Source organism: Chelonia mydas, chromosome 21, assembly GCF_015237465.2.
Source record: "Chelonia mydas isolate rCheMyd1 chromosome 21, rCheMyd1.pri.v2, whole genome shotgun sequence".
Classification (NCBI taxonomy): Eukaryota; Metazoa; Chordata; order Testudines; family Cheloniidae; genus Chelonia; species Chelonia mydas.
The window spans coordinates 10,990,413-11,007,340 of NC_051261.2; the positions used below are offsets into that span (position 1 = coordinate 10,990,413).

The 16,928-nt window shown below is 44.9% G+C and overlaps 1 protein-coding gene across 10 annotated transcripts in view; it reads left to right on the plus strand.

The window, feature by feature from the left end:
- Window positions 1–4,150: 4,150 nt before the first annotated feature.
- The window catches only part of ANKS1A (ankyrin repeat and sterile alpha motif domain containing 1A), a 155,191-nt gene continuing 142,413 nt past the window's right edge, over window positions 4,151–16,928 (plus strand). For 3 of the 10 annotated variants that reach the window (XM_037885255.2, XM_043533350.1, XM_037885256.2), the window contains exon 1: window positions 4,154–4,398. In XM_037885255.2, coding sequence (XP_037741183.1) covers window positions 4,235–4,398 — 164 coding nt within the window. In that variant the 5' untranslated portion in view covers window positions 4,154–4,234. Of the gene's footprint in view, window positions 4,399–16,928 lie in introns of all 10 variants that reach the window. The other 7 variants (XM_037885257.2, XM_037885258.2, XM_037885264.2 and 4 more) reach the window with 4 other exon arrangements.

Here is a 16,928-nt window from a genome sequence, read left to right on the forward strand (position 1 = left end):
CAAATTTACAAATAAAACATTTCTCATTAAGGCAATATAACACGTTTCCTGCTGACTTTGTTTCTTTGATGAACGAAGCCAGGCGGGATGGCAAAATCCCAGTCAGTAATTTTCTGCATTGTTTCTTTCTAATTGGCCATCCCACTAAACTGCAGTGATCATTAGGATAGTGGTTACGCCAGGAGATGGGCGAATCAGAACTCCTGAGTTGTTTCCAGCTCTGCTTCTGGTCAGTATGTGACTTTTGATGTCACTGAACTTCTTTGTGCCTCAGTTTCCCCCTCTGTAAAATGGGTAATACTTACATTCTTCACAGGGCTGTGATGAGGATTAATTCATGTTTGTGAAGGGCTTTGAGATCCTTGATTGAAAGGTGCTAAATGTGTGACATTTTATTATTTTTTGGACTACAGCTGCTTAGATATTACATCATTCTCCTATGGTACCCCGCCTTCCCCCACACACACTCTGTCTCTCTCTCTCTCCCTTTTCTGTATAGCCCTCATTTCAGAGACCACCCCTCTCTTCTGTGTGTCAGAAAGAGAACTCGGAGGATGTAAATGATGACATCCTGTCTGAAACTTTTATTCTGGTATCTCTGCGCTAGAGGGATGGGGCGTGTTGGGCATACAGATCCCGGAATGAGGCCTTTCACACTCAAAGAGTTGTGCAGCCACTGCTCCTTGCCCCAAAGCTGCATTACAATGCAATCCCACCACTCAGTGTTGACTGTCAGGCCCAGAAGTGGCACTCCACTGTCTGCAACTGCTCCATGAACGCAGCCAAGCACCTTTCATTGTTTTTTTGCTATGTCCCTCAGCAATCTGTCCTCAAAGAAATCCTCACGTCCCTGGTTGTTGTGGTCATTCCTGAGGGTCTGCAAATACAGAAGAATCATGCATCCTGTATTTGCAACTTTCAGGAGAATAGTGCAGAGCTTTATGGGCTCCATACTTCTGTCAGAGATGGCAAAGACCAAAATGTTCCACACATGTTTGTGGCATATTTAAAAAAAGATGTGAAAATTATGGACTATGGATGGTATTATGGAATGGAGAAAATTGCATTCTGGGCTTCTGACCCCTGGATTCCAGAGGTAATCGGGTGGGGCTGATTGGAGTCATTGCAGCTTGGTAACCCCTCCTGGCCAGCCTGAAGTTCATACAACCCATCACACCATCTTTCCCCACTGTATTTTTAAACTGTTGTCTTTATGGATTAATATTCACTAATAATCATAACACAATTTAGAGACTCCCCTTTTGTAAAGCAGGAAAGAGTTAACACTCTCAAGAAAGAAGACTTGATTTTTACTTGGTAAACAGATACCTGACATTTGTCAGAATAATGACACTCACATGGGAAAAGCTTCTGACTGAACCAGACGTTCAACTCGGTAGCGTGCTGCTATTATCATGAAATACAAATGACATCTCTCATTCATTGCTATTGTGAAAAAGACAGGACCAGAATGATTTAAGATGAATATTAGCCTCATTAGTTCAGTGGATCTTTTAAACTACCTTAATGTATTAAAAAAGACTTAGAATTAACTTTTCCTTAGTGGTTTGTATTTGTTAAATGTAAGAATTCTTGTACAAGTCACATACAAAGGAGCATGAATAATGCAGAGGTAGGATTACAGCGTGAGTTACTGAAAGAGAAGGATTGCATTGAATCTAAACATAGCTATGCTGGTATAGTGCCATAGTGTAGACATACCGTTAGAATTGTCTAAAGCCATGTCTCCACTACAGACTTTGGTTGATGCAATTTATGTCGGCATACACCCGACAAAGTTTGTGTGTGTGTGTGTGTGTGTGTGTGTGAAGAGTGGTTGGGGTTCGGAATTAATTGAAGATTATGATCTGCTAGAGCCTTCCTATGAAAGGGTATGCCTAACACAAACTGCAAATTAGATTGGTCATCAGGAACCTGTTGATGTAGTTTGCCTCAGGTGAGGTTCATCTGAAAGGAAGGGGGCTGAAAAGTGAGCCTAGCAGGCCTAAAGATTATTTGGGTTTCTGTTGAACTTTGACTATGGTATCTCAGAAGGGGTTGAACTCTCTTGATGATTGTGCCAAAGGGCTAAACCACAGGGCCTATTGCAGTTCTATTTTTTGCCATGAGATCTGCTGTGGATAGCATCTGATGAAGTGAGCTGTAGCTCACGAAAGCTTATGCTCTAATAAATTTGTTAGTCTCTAAGGTGCCACAAGTACTCCTTTTCTTCTTGCTATGGATAGTGTTTTAGTTAAAGCATAAGAGTGGGAGGCAAGAGAACTAGGTTTGTTCTTCATCTCTGTATGATCTTGGGGAAGTCATTTAGTTTCTGACTCAGTTTCCCCAAGTGTAAAATAGGAGTAAGAATACCTATCTTACAGGGAGATTGTGAGAATTTATTCATTTGTGGAAATTGCATTGAGAGCACCAGATGCAAGGTGGTCAAGCAAAAATATGATAAGTTGAGCAGTAGAAAAACGCCATGCTAGCGGCTGGGGAAGTCCAAAAGTAGGTAGACAAAACTGAAATGTTTTAATGGTGTTTACATACAGCCGTGAGCTAGATATGCCGAGATCACACAAAACAAGGTAATTAGAACATCTGCCTGCCTTGAGGATTCTCCACTGAAGCTGAAATATCATGTTTCAAAAACATGAGGCAGCATGTTCCTTTAAAAAAGAAACGTGATTTTTAGTGCTCCTGGAAGGTGCTGGCTTGACTGCCCTGCAGGTTTCTGTTTATATGCAGAGCAGCTACAGTCTGAGCAGCATCAATTCTATTTTTTTCCCATGTTGCCTTGCTGCTGTGCTTCTAATCTGTGTTGAAGGGACTGGTGCCTAGTGGGCTTGGAAGGGTGCTTAGTCTCTGGTCTCTGCTGATAAGATTGCTAACAAGGCACCAACCCTGGTGGTGGGTTTTTGCCCTCCCAAATCATATCACATGCAAGACACTAATTTGATTCTTGGGTCATACTTGAGATATGATGCTTCTTGTGGGCTAGGAGGCAGAGGTGTTAATGTACCACTGGAGGCTGTGCCTTACATTTGTCTTAGAAGATAGGTAAAGAGTCTCATCTCCTTCAACTTCATTCCTTATGGGACATGGAACCAGAACATTATTCTTCCCTTTTTATTAATGTATGCAAATATCATCATGGCCTCTTTGTAAAAGCTTTCAGTCATGAAGCAGAAGGTCTGGGGATCAGGCATTCCCTGGGACAGGAAAGCGGTGCATTGGAAGAATAGGGGTTTTGGCTGCTATCCTTGGTTAGGATGGCAGATGCTTAGTAACTGCTACATTTCCTTTGTTAGACCCTGAATTTCACAGGCACTTGTGCATTTATTATCACACCTACAAAGGCCCTCAGGATTTTGGAGGCTTCATCTGAAAGTCTCCTCCATGGTAAACTGCTCCTTTTCCCTTCCATAGAAGGAGGGCTAAGTAGACCTGTGTATTTCACACAGCAGGTTGCTCTCTGTGAGATTGTAAAACGGGACCACATGATGCCGCAGAGCGATGGCAGTGGTGTATCTGCACGCTGAAGTCCTATGAGCTCTGCTGGCTTGGTCTCTAACGCACATGGCTCCTGCTTAACCTTGTGGAAGATAATCAGTGTGTGGTGCTGCATTATTATGGGCACTGTTGTGGGACCTCAGTATTAACTATTTTTTCCCCTTCCTGCGAGGGTGGAATTATTCCTGCTTCTCCTGGAGGGGGGGCCCTGGGGTTATACCATGTCACTTCTCCTCCCCCCACCCCCTGGCGTTATCCCTTTCATCTCACCTCTGGGTTGGGATTTACACCCTGCTCCTCCTCTTGAACCTCGGGTTATTCCCTGCTTCTCCCTACAGGGGGAGCATCTCTCAGCCCCCCCACAGGGGTGGGGTTATGTATTATCCCCGCCCCTTTGGGGGCGTGGTCACATTGACCCTGCCTCACGCCGAGTGGTATTATTCATCGCCTTATTGTGTGGGCGGAGCCTCTCCTGGCACCGCCCCTCTGCGGGGGTGGAGCCCCTCCAGGTCCCTCCCCCTGCGGGGCGGGAGCCCTTCTCGGTGCCCCTTGTGTGGGCGGAGCTTCCCGCTGCGGGGGGTGGGACCGGCGTGGCTCCGCCCCGGAAGGACGCGCCGGGGCGGGCGCTGGCGGCGCTCGGTGGGGGGGTAGGTGGCGGCGGCGGTTCGCGGGTGCCGGCAGCCGGGGAGTGCGGGGCCCCGGCCGGCGGGGCCGGGCCATGGGGAAGGAGCAGGAGCTGCTGGAGGCCGCCCGCACCGGCAACCTGCCCGCCGTGGAGAAGCTGCTGTCGGGCAAGCGCCTCAGCTCGGGCTTCGGCTCGGGGGGCGGCGGCGGCGGCGCCGGGGGCGGCGGCGGGGGGCACCCGCTCTCCAGCCTGCTCAGGTGGGTCCCGCTCCGGGGGGGCAGCGCCCGCCTCAGCCCCCTCCCCGGGTTGGGGGGGCGGGGTCCCACGGGGCTGGGGTGGGGGGCAGGCGGTTGAACGCCTGGTGGGGGGAGGGGTGCTGGAGCCGAGCCGGGGGTCGCCGTGGGGGGGTGGCCGGGGTACCCGTGGGGCGAGGGCCTGGGGCCGGGCGTACCTGTGGGCGGGACGGAGTTCCGCGCTTGGGGCGGGGGCGGTTGGTTCGCGGGGGTGCTTGGGGCAGAGTGGGGGCCATTGCAGGTGGGTTGGGACGTCGGGGGCTGGGGACGCTTAGGGGGGAACTCCCTCCCTCCTTGCCTCTGTCTCTGGTTGCCCCCTCGCTCGCCAGCCGGGCTGGGCATGGCTTCTCCCCGCTGTAACGTCCCTGGCTTTCAGACATGTGGCTGTTTAAACACTTGTGTTACATTAGCTCCCAGTCAGGACTGGGGGGGCCGCTATGCTGGGCGCCGCACAAACACGCTGGCTCTGAATGGTCTGCGATGTGTAATTTACCTTGCTTTGCGGCTTTCAGCTCTTTGTGTAGCTGCTTTCCCTCTCCTTCCTTTCTTGTAAGCAACTCACAAATGGCCATTGCATTTCTCAAGGTGCAGCTCTTCGCAGTTTTCCTTCCATGCGGTTCCAGTCCCGCTGTTGGAAAATGCTGCGGATCCTGTTCCCTGCTATCCTTTCCCTCTGGCTGTTTGAGCTGCAGGAGGATGGTCTGAGAGTTCAGGCTAGGTTTGCTTGGGTACTTGCTGTAGCTCACGAAAGCCTATGCTCAAATAAATTGGTTAGTCTCTAAGTTTGCTTGGGTGTCACTTGGTGGCATCCTTCTGAGAGAGGGAGGATCTTTCTTAGATATCTGTGGCTAAATTTGATCTGTTTTCCCCTCTACGGTGGAGAACAGACACGCAGGGAAGGAACCTCAAGAGGTCATCAAGTCTAGCTTCCTGGGCTGAGGCAGGACCAAGTAAACTTAAACCACCCCGGCAAGTGTTTGTCCAACCTGTTCTTAGAAACCTCCAGTGATGGGGGTTCTGGAATCTCCCTTGGGAAACTATTCCAGAGTTTCACTATCCTTATAGTTTTTCTTAATACTGACCATCCTTGTCCTACCTTCAGTGGACAAAGAGAACAACTCATGCTCATTCTTTTTATAACCGCCTTTATCGTATTTTGAAGACTGTTATCAGGTTCTCCCCTTGATCTTCTTTTCTCAAGACTAAACATGGCCATTTTTTAGACCTTTCCTCATAGGTCAGATTGTCTAAGCCTTTTATCATTTTTGTTGCTCTCCTCTGGACACTCTCTAATTTGGTCACATTTTTCCTAAATTGTGATGCCCAAAATTGGAGGCAGTACTCCAGCTGGGGCCTCACAGATGCTGAGAAGAGTGGGACAATGAGCTCCTATCGTACTTACAACATTCCTGTTAATATATCCCAGGATGATATTAGCCTTTTCCACAGCTGCATCACATTGACTTATATTCAATGTGTGATCCACTGTAACCCCCAGGTCGGTTTCAGCAGTACTACCACTTACCCAGTCATTCCCCATTTTGTAGGTTTGCATTTGCTTTTTCCTTTCTAAGTGAAGTGCTTTGTGCTTGTCTTTATAGAATTTCATCTTGTTGATTTCAGAACAATTCTCTAATTTATCAAGGTCATTTTGAATTCTAATCCTCTCCTCTAAAGTACTTGTAACCTTTCCCACTATTATGTCATCTGCAGATTTTATAAGCATACTCTTCACTCTGTTATCCAAGTTATTAATGAAAATGTTGAATAGCTCCAGACCAAGGTCTGACCTCTGTGGGACCTGGCATTGGTCACTATCTCAAGACCGGATACTGGGCTAGATGGACCTTTGATTTGACCCAATATGGCCATTCTTATGACTCCACTAGATACGTCCTCCCAGTTGGACAGCGAACGGCTGATAACTACTCTTTGAGTATGGACTTTCAACCAGTTGTACACTCACCTTATAGGTTTCAGAGTAATAGCCGTGTTAGTCTGTTTTCGCAAAAAGAAAAGGAGTACTTGTGGCACCTTAGAGACTAACCAATTTATTTGAGCATAAGCTTTCGTGAGCTACAGCTCACTTCATCGGATGCATACTGTGGAAAGTGTAGAAGATCTTATTATATACTTTCATTACTTTTATTTCATGCTTTATGTGTATATAATATCTTCTACACTTTCCACAGTATGCATCCGATGAAATGAGCTGTAGCTCACGAAAGCTTATGCTCAAATAAATTGGTTAGTCTCTAAGGTGCCACAAGTACTCCTTTTCTTTTTACTCACCTTATAGTAACTTCAACTAGCTTACATTTCCCTAGTTTACTTATGAGACTGTCATGTGGGACTGTGTCAAAAGCCTTGCTAAAATCAAGGTATTTCATGTGAACTGCTCTCTTCTCCCCCCCGCCCCCAAAACAAAAAACCAAAAACAAAAACCAGCAACCTAAGCCTGCAACCCCTGTCCAAGAATGAAGTTCGTTTGGTTTGGCATGATTTGTTCTTGACAAATGCATGCTGACTATTCCTTGTAACCCTATTACCCTCAAAGTGCTTACAAATTGCTTGTTTAATAACTTGTTCCAATATCTTTACAACTATTGAAGCTAGGATGACAAGTCCACAATTCCCTGGGTTCTTTTTGTTCCTCTTTTTAAAGATAGGTACTGTTTGCCGTTCTCCAGTCCTCTGGGACCTCATCCGTCCTCCATGAGTTCTCAAAGATAATTGCTTATGGTTCCGAGATTGCTTCAGCCAGTTCCTTAAGTACCTTAGGATGAATTTCATCAGGCCCTGCTGACTTGAATACCTCTAACTTATCTAAATATTCTTTAATCTGTTCTTTCCCTGTTTTGCCTTACGGATAATTGTTGGGGTAACATGGGTAACACCGTGTCAAGGTACCCATTGAGATGAATGGCAGGGAGCCAGTGAGATGAGTTGATGAAAAGCAAAGGAAGTTTGTTTGCCTGCTGTAAATATTTCTGATTCTTCCCCACAAAGTGTAAACATTGTATGTTTGCTTGGGTCAAACTTTAATATACAAAACATAGAGGGAAAAGAATTGACAGATGTTGCCTCTGTTCTGGGTCAGGAAGAATTCAAACACTTTAGACCTGTCTACGTTAGGAGACAGATGTGTTTGCAAATATGTGCACAGGGTCACCTCAGTTAAATGCATACCACAGAAGTATCCTCAATCCCTTGTTCTAGCAGTTTGACCACTTGTTTTCAACATGTGGTGGTTATGATAACCCTGTCTGTGTTGGTAGGATGATGGCTTGCATTGTACAGGGCAGGGCGGCAGCGTTGGACATCTGATCTGCTAGCTTCCTTGTTGCTTTGTATGTGCAGCCTCAGATGCTCAGACTGTGCATGTTGGAGCATAAATGGTGAAAACTATTATAGACTCCCATATCCTCTTCACAACTTTCCCAAGTACCCCAGAAGGCCGGCTTCTAGACAGGCTTTTGAATGCATTTGTGACAAAGCCCCAATCCTGCAAACTCGTAAACATGCGAGTAGTCCCATTGAATTTAGTGTAAGAACTCGTGTGCATAAATGCTACTTGCTTGCAGGAATGACTTGTGATAGAGCTTGTAGGCACACGTTCATGTTGGAAGTCTGCTGGGTACATGGTCCCAAACCATAATGTGGATGAGGCTTTTCTATCCGTATGCACAGTGCACCTGGGAGTATTTCAGCGACTCAGGTACGGCTTTTTGTCCTGCATGCTGGAAGCTGAATTTAAATTGAAATGTGAGATTGGGGTTTGACAGGAGCTTAGAAATTTCCTTGGTCACTTCTAGTATCCTGTTTTATCTCTTTGAATTTTTACTTTGGATCAGATGGATCCAAGCAGGAAACTTGTGTGCTAATTTTATGGTTACACAATGTCCTTATGAAAAGCAGTTACTGAATTTACCTGCAATAGGAGGCATGAGAATTGTTCAGGGTGGAGTTGGGATAAGTTGGGCAAATATCCAAAATTGATTTGATTCTGCAAAATGAAATTAGTTGGTGACTTGAGGGGGTGCCTCGGTTTTGTGTGACGCTTCCTTTTAATATCCTGGGACTGACATGACTACAGCAAAACTGCATAAACATCCTTTAGGTTTTCAAAAAATGTATGGTGATCGAGGAGCTCTCTGATCTGTGGAGTTTTTAGTCATCTTCATAGCAGTAGGTGCACTCTACCATTCATCGCTGCTGCATGAAGGGGACATGAATGGGATCCCTAGCATTACAGGTGGGACTGATTTTTCCAAATAGCAAGACTGAGTGGCCAAGTGGCCTCAGGGCATCGGAGGGTTTGGGTACAGTCTTCCCTGTGCGTGTGTCTGTCTGTGTCATCCTCTTTCTGTTGTGGTCTGTTTTCACTCTAGCCTGTGAAATTAACTTGTGTCCCTGCCGCCAAGACCTGAACGGCTGCTGACTTGTTCATTCCTCTCAACGTTTATAATCCTTCAGGAGCATCCCCATGAAATGCAGATTGTGACGTCTCTCTCTGTTTCCTGGGGGCAGGGAGGTTGTTTAATAAGTGCTCTACACCAGCTATGTCCTCAATTACATTTCACTCTACTGTGGCTTGTGCTGCTCCCATTAAAACTACAAGGGTGTGAAAAGTAGCAACACAAAATAAAATGTAAATGTCTGCCTTGCCTTGGGTATAAAACTAAGGGGGCAGATGAAAAGGCCACAGGAGGGGAAGGTGGCAGATGAGTGGGGGTGGCAGGGGTTTGCTTGGGCAGTGAAAAAGATTGTATTAATTCTAGGGAAGGCTATGGGGTAAATTACAAAGTAACAGGTGTCTGACAATCAGTTCAAGGATAAAATGTGAATAATTTCTTTTTTACGTTTGCAGTTGAAGGAGCTGTTTAATATTTTCTCATGGTGCCTTGAGTTTGTTGTACTGAGATATATTTTCTGAATTAAAACAAATATGAGCTGGAGGTATGCCCAGAGGGGAATTTCACTTTAAAGATAACAGAAAAGCATGCCCAGGGAAGTGACTCAGTGGGGGAGAGGTCTGCATACCACCAGTTGGGGGCTGATAATCGTCTTTATCATAAGTGCAAAGAGCAGGGAGTGGTTAAAGAACAATAGCCACTTCTCAAAAAAAGAAAAGGAGTACTTGTGGCACCTTAGAGACGAACAAATTTATTTGAGCATAAGCTTTCGTGAGCTGCAGTTCACTTCATCGGATGCATTCAGTGACACTTCTAGTGCTGAATATTTTATGGCTCCTTAGTTTGTGTGAGTTTAGAACAGGGATTTAAAGTCATGTTTGAGTGGTGATGTACCTTACTGAGGAGAACTCAGGCTAGAAAGAGGGTCAACTGAGGGCCACATTAGCAGTGCTGAAGGAGTTGGTGGGGCGGACTAGCCCGTGCCATTGAAGCAGCCAAATGTGACTTCCTAGTAGTGGATCACTGTGGCAAAATCAGGTATTGGGTAAAACTTTCCAAGTCCTAAGTCACTCATGTGCTTCTGAAAATTGTACCCATTGTGCTGGGTTGGAGAAAGCCTCTGTAAGATAGAGTGGTGCAGGGGAGATACTGGGGTGTGCAGCATCTGGACCTTCCTCTCTAGTAAAAATAAGGGTTGCTGGGGGGCCAAGTTAGGAGTGTGCAGGCTGCATGTTGGGGGCTCTTACCATTCAGATCTCAGAGCATTACAAGTGATAGGGGAACATCTGATGCAGGGTGGGGCTCTGAGTTGTGGTTGGACAAGGATAAGTTCCCCCCCACTGTTTTTGCCAAAACACTCTTGAGGCAGGGAAGGATTGAAACAAGCTTTCTTTTTATGGGTAGCAGCACATCATTTTGAGATGGGTAGCAGCCATCTCTTCCCTGTGTCTTCAAGTCAGCTGGGTTATCGTCAATCCTCTTTTGGAAGTTTTCTCGGTACAGCGTTGTAAGTGTTTTTTCATGCCCACAGATTTCCCCATGGTTTCTCTCTCTAACTGAATTCAGGTCTTGTCTCTTCAGGTCTGTACATAACTTAGCAGTTTCTGCTTTCCCCACCATCTTACTTTTTGGACTACTCTTTAGTGTGTTGTTTGAGGGAATGTCTGCCTTTTCTGGGCATTGTGCCCAGTTTAACTCTTTTAAATAGGATTGTCCAGCATTCAGATACTGCATCTAGCAGTGGGCTTTCTGTTTGTAAAGAAGCAATCTGGGAATCTTCCTTCACACAAGATTCCTGGGGGAATTCTAAAAACCTAATTTTGAGTCCTGCAATGCCTTCTGAATAGTAGAAACAAGAAGTAATAGGAGACTTCAAAGAACCGGGCACAAACTTGGGCACTCTAAGGAATAAATGGAGAAATACGCTTGTGGACATGGTGCAGGAGGCTGGGTTCCCTGCCTAGTGCTAAGGTGAGACCTCTAGAGAGGTGGAAGTTAGGAGGGGCTGCTAAATTAATAACACCACCTAGCTCTTTCATAGCTTTGCTTCAGTAGTTCTCAAAGTGCTTTACATTGTATGGTGCCATGACTTGCTCAAGGTCCCCCAGCAGGCATTGGAGGAGCCAGGAATGGAACCCAGGTCTCCTGAGTGCTGGGACAGGCTCTACTTCCATAGTGTCCACTATTTGTAGATATTGATCTAGTACCTCTCATCCCAGGGTGCTTTATGTAACACAGAAGACATTCTTTATTTGCCTGCTGAGATGCAGGTGCATTTGGGTTGGTGGCCAAATGACTTGCGTTATGCTGTAGTATAGTGGTGTGAGAAGGGAATCTCTGGCTAGGACATTAGGCTAGGCAAGCCTGTATAAAAAGTGCCAAGAGGCTGCTAATGCCTTAAGAGAGCAAGTGTTGGTCTTTAATCCCATCCTGAAGGCATCTATGCAGTAAATCATACGGAACTCCATTTTTTCCGTACCTCATAAGGATGATGGGCTGAGCTAGACCTTGCTGGAATTCAGTTTTGAGTTTGCAGAGACTCTGAGTATTTCATACATGGTGTTTAGACCTTTGAGCCATACCCTCCAAGAAAACTCCATTTTAAAATGAGATGAATAGGTTGGTAATCACACAATTCCCACTTAACAAAATGTTGCAGGTATGCAGGAAGAGAGATCTGATAGGTTGTGATATGACACGTGGAGAAGGAAATGCACAGGTACTGTTAAAGATAAATCCTCTTCTTCAGATGCGTATGTTCCACTAGCTAATACTAAAATATTAGGCAAGGAAATAAGCCCCAAAGCAAAATTTATGTGAATGAACAAAGTAGTAACCAAGGAAGAAGGATATAAGAGAGGGTATAGAGCAGAGGTAGAAAGCTGTACTGAATGGACTAAGGAATGAAAGTGTGGTTAATGGAGGCGGAAAGGAAGATTGTGCTACTAGTTTTCCAAGCTATTACATAAGGCACATGTCAGCAAAACCATACCCATGTTACTGTCTCCTCGCTGGTGCAGAACTCCACAATGTGACTTGCTAGGACTTCTGGTGGCACATCCCATGCTTCTTTGAGCTACAGTAAGCTGAGCCACTCCCTTTCCCCAGGGAATTATAGAAGAATGAATCTGTCCTTTGAGGCACAAAAGGAGTTGGGGGGTGGGGGGACTGTGGGAAGGTGTTTGAGGGCAATCGGCACTCAAGTATTTTAGCCTGCATCCTCATTGAAAACACACAGGTTATGGGATTGAGTGAAAATGGAATCCTGACTCTAACCCACATCCCCATCTGGGCCGGACCAGGATGAAAGCACTGCTTAACTTGGGTGAGGTTTTGGTGTGTAGACAGGGGTGGGGAGTTCTGAGCAACACCCAAGTAAAAAGCCTGGGTTAACTCTGCACTAACAGCACACTGAAATCACAAGGAGAGCCGTCAGAAACGTACAAGAGACATAACTTGAATTTTCAGTGTTCTTTACCTCTGTGCTAGCAATGGAAGGTGGCAGGCACAAGCCAGTTCCCAATATGGAGGGGAGGAGAGAGGGGAAAAGCAGGATCACACCAAACCAGGTGATGTGGTGATTGCCTGTGCAGTTGTCAGTTTTAGTGACTTTCTGTCCCTAAGCTCTGAAGTGGCAAGAAATAACCAAAGGCCCAGCAGCTTTTCCGTTTTAAAATGTGATTTGTCTGTGAACGGTGCAAACTAGACAAACCTGCAGGATGAATTCTCTGTTTAAAGGTAGAGCGTAGACCGTGGCAGTAAATTCTGTTCAAAAAGTACTAGGAGACAGGAAAGGGAGTTCAGTCTGCATGTCCAATGCAACCTTTGTCTGTTGCTGAGAGTGTTAACAAGGGGCCCAACTGTAGACAAGGTTTGGTCATGTTTGGAGTAGGTTTAGAGCCAGGCCCCATTTCCAGATCCTGATCGTGCAACATGAAGCCAGTGGGATTCCTCATGGGCTCAGAAGTCGGCTAAGCATGGATTAAATTGTAGGATTGCTGCTCTGCATACACTGAGATCTCTGCTCCTTGACTCTGTAGTGGCTGCTGCTTCCCTCTCCAAAACATACCCCAAGTCCTTCTTGTAACATGCACATAAACATTTCCTGCTGACCAGTTAGTGTCCAGAGATCATCTAATCTTAAACCAGCATAATTTACTACTTACATAAGTAAAAGGAAGTCCAAAGAATACAAATGCCTTACGAATCAAACAAGTCAGTGAAGTCAGTGGCTGGCTGAGCAGGATATTTCTGTTTACAACTTTCTTTTCATCTTCACTGGAAAATTCTGAAGCAGGAAGTAGTGAAATGATCTTGTGGTCTAAAATATCTTGAGTTGTATTCAAAAAGTTTTAGCGAGGTTTGTAATAGTGATGGGGTATCCCTCGGGGGAGGGATAGCTCAGTGGTTTGAGCATTGGCCTGCTAAACCCAGAGTTGTGAGCTCAATCCTTGAGGGGGCCAGTTAGGGATCTGAGGCAAAAATTGGGGATTGGTCCTGCTTTGAGCAGGGGGTTGGACTAGACCTCCTGAGGTCCCTTCCAACTCAGATATTCTGTGATTCTCAGCCAGAACCTTCAGCATAAGCCTTTCATTTTGGTCTGCTGATGTCAAGTGGCTGTGAATGTTGGTTGGCAGAGGGGGAAACTGAGGCTGTTTTGAGCTGGGGACTGTAAACTGATATAAAGGAGCAACTTCTGTTGTAAATAAAGAGCTTTCTTGCATACCTGTGTCGAGGGAAGGGACTCATTCACATAAGCCATAGCAAGTGTGTTTAATTTTAAATAGTATTACTAGCAAGTTTCCTTTGGTTTAGGAAATAACATACAAGACCATATAATGATTAAACACTCAAAACCACTTCAGACAGTCCACATGCAATTACAGTCGGAAGTGTCTGGTATTTTTATTAGTTCTCATTCAGTTTACCAGGCAAAACATGACTAACTCCTAGTGCTGCAATAGTTGCCTGTGATCTGAAAATCTAGCTGAGACCTTTTTGCCCATTACACTGTCCCTAGAAATAAAGATCACATGTTAATCACACTTGGTTGATAATTCTGCTGATAACATGAGTTAGACTAGACTCAGCTGAATTGGCTCTGTGTGGCTTGTGAGTGTTAGGGCTTTTTGTCACTAAATGAGTAGGATTCAAAGGACCATAGAGGGCAAGGAGCCTGTTCTGCATAAATATTTCTGCCAAGATTGTTGCCTATTACAGCTACAAATGACACCTAAAAGGAACTGGAAGAGATTAATGTGCTTGTCCTTATTCTTTTCAGTCCCTTTTTAGCTTATGATGGCACTGCTTCTCCTGAATAGTCAGTCCTTCTCAATCATGCACATAGAGAAGAATGTCTGAAATAAGAAAAGGTGGTTATGAAAGTGACGGTTGTGGGTGAGAATCAAGAGCATGTGTAGGATCTTAATTAGGTTTTAATTCACTTCTTTGAAGCTGACTAGCTCTCAAGATGGTGAGATCCCTTTAAGATAGATCAAGGGAATTGGTAAACCTGTTAGGTCAATTTATTAGAGATTTAATATCCTCAGACTTCCTGGAAAAAAACATGAGAAGCTTATATAATCAACACAATATTACTTAATATTTCATGTAACTTCTTACGACAACGAAACAATGTAGGTCCTCTGGCTTGTTAAAAGGCAAGGAAGTTTGGACCTGTCATTGTAAATTGTGCCATGTTTGAAAAGCATTTGCATTGTTTAAATGTGGCTCTTCTCTCCAACTGGCTTTGGACTATTAGTTGGCCAGTGTGAATGGGGCTGGACATGTTTTAAAATGTTCAGAGACCTCTAACAGAGCGAGGCGCTACAGATTTCAGGCCATTTTCTGCAAAGTTGGTAATCTGATCTGTGTCATACTGATTAGGCAGTGGTGTTAAAACCTGTTGGTTGGGGCAGGATCTGGATGAGATTCTGCTCCACCTGTAGTTAAGGTTGCCCTCCTATTCCTAGGTGCAGTGGTATCCAGTATGGATTCTAAACTTTATGGTGCAGTCTAAGTGCTGCAATCTCTCCCCTGAGACTAGGCTGCTGCTCTCTTCTAGACTCCAAGGTCCAAGTTTTCAGAGCTGTGTGTGTGGGTGGGTGGGGGGAGGGAACAATCAACAAAACTACTCCTTTTCTCCTCCTCCTCAAAAAAGGAAGCTGCTCTGAGCACAGAGTTAGCTCATAAAATAGCTTTATAATAGAAACATGACGGGGCATTCCCTGAACCTTTCTTGCTTGGCTCTGATAGTTTAACAATAGCCACTCACCCAGTTGAACTGTGGAGTATTCCACGCCCTGTCTAGCAAACAGTTGTTAAGTAGGACAGACTTCTCTTAATAATAGTAATACTCTTAGCAGTTCTGAATGCTAGTATTGCTTCTGGTATTAGGTGTGCATTGATATGCAGACTCCCAGCTGACACTCTTCCCCTGTGAATTGTTTACTTGAAAGCACTTTTTTTACAGTTCAGGAAGGCTGGAAGGGAGTGTTTGTATCTGGGTGATTTCTTAATTCAGCTTTGCAGCATTCTGTTTGGTCACTGATCCCTGTAGTTTTATGTGAAGCATGAGCTTGTGGTTGCAGCTGGGACTTGAGGTCTGGGTTCAGTTTCTGGCTCTGTCACAGACTCGCTGTGTGACTATAGAGAAGTCACTTAATCAGTGCTTCAGTCAGTGCATCTAATCTGTAAACAGGATAGTTCTTTAACCTGGGGATAATTCTTCCTTTGTGTCTTTTCTGCTTAGATTGTCAACCCTCTGTGGAGGGGAATGTTATTTGTACAGCACCAAACACACATTTTGAGCTCATGTGAGGATCATGTGACTACTAGTGTCTTCTCCCTGTTTTATAAAACCTTGTTGGGAGAGGAAGTCGACATGTCACCCTGTTTCTAGGTGATACGCACTCATATCCGTAGTCCAAGGTTTTCTGTAATGCAAAGGGCAGGACCCCTGGTATCTTCAGTCTTACTCAAAGACGGTTTCCTAGCACAGGGTAATGGTAAGTGCTCTGATGCGACACTGAAGTAGTGAGAGTGATGTTGAAGCAACTTACGGATCAAGTTCAGCTGCTCTGCTTTCAAATGGCAATACCTGTGGCACAGAATATTGAATGGTGCTTGTACTGTTCCTCATTACCTCTGAATACAAGTGCCTTCAGTCTTTATGTAGGCAGAAATTCAAAACATCTTTGACTTATTAATCAAGAGTTGGCTCCACAGCTTACAAAAAAGTACTAGTTGGAAAATATCCTTTGTGATTTTGCCTTGTTGTCAATCTCTCACCTCTTTTCCGATGCCAAGAAAAATCTCCCTGAAGTTTCAAATGTCAAAGGACTTGTGGTGCTCTGGAACAGAGTTCTAAAATGTTACAAGTCTGAGGTGGAACAAGCCAGAATACAGTAGCTTAATATAAGTGCTTTGCACTCTGATAAAGCTTCTCGTCAGAGAATTTCAAAGGGCTTTACACGTACAATATTTCCAAAACTTGTCCAGTTTGCCCTTAGCCTTTCAAGAAGGAACTTTACCCCGGAGTAAGATGTGACATGAGAAATTTCGGGTGGGTCTGTTCAGTTTTGGTAGAGGGATAAAAATTGGGCTTGCAATAGGAGGCTTAATTCTTCATTATAGAGAGAGATGCATCTCTCAAGTATCACAGCATCTCTATGCCTATATGATTTGCATTACAGCTGGGGAAAGTGAGGCTGATGTCTGCCAAAGGTCAGTTAAGGCAGGAGGTAGGAATAGAAGTCCTCTGCTCTGTCCACTAAATCTCATTCCTTCCCTAGAGCTTCCTGTTGCTAAAGCTCTTGCTAATAATACAACCTGTATAAGGCTCCCTAGTCTCATGCCACTGGCCACAATGAAACTTTTTATAATGAGCAGATCACTTGGGACCCAAGTGTCTTTCAGACACTGATCGAGACTGGGTCTTGTTACTCAAGCCACAGGCTGCAAGAAGATCTTAAATAAATGGAGGCCATTGGCTAGGGATAACTGAGAAGACTGTTTCTGTGACCGTGGAGATGGCAGTAGTTTGCCTTTTGGTCCTGACAGTTTGGTTAAAATGCAAGA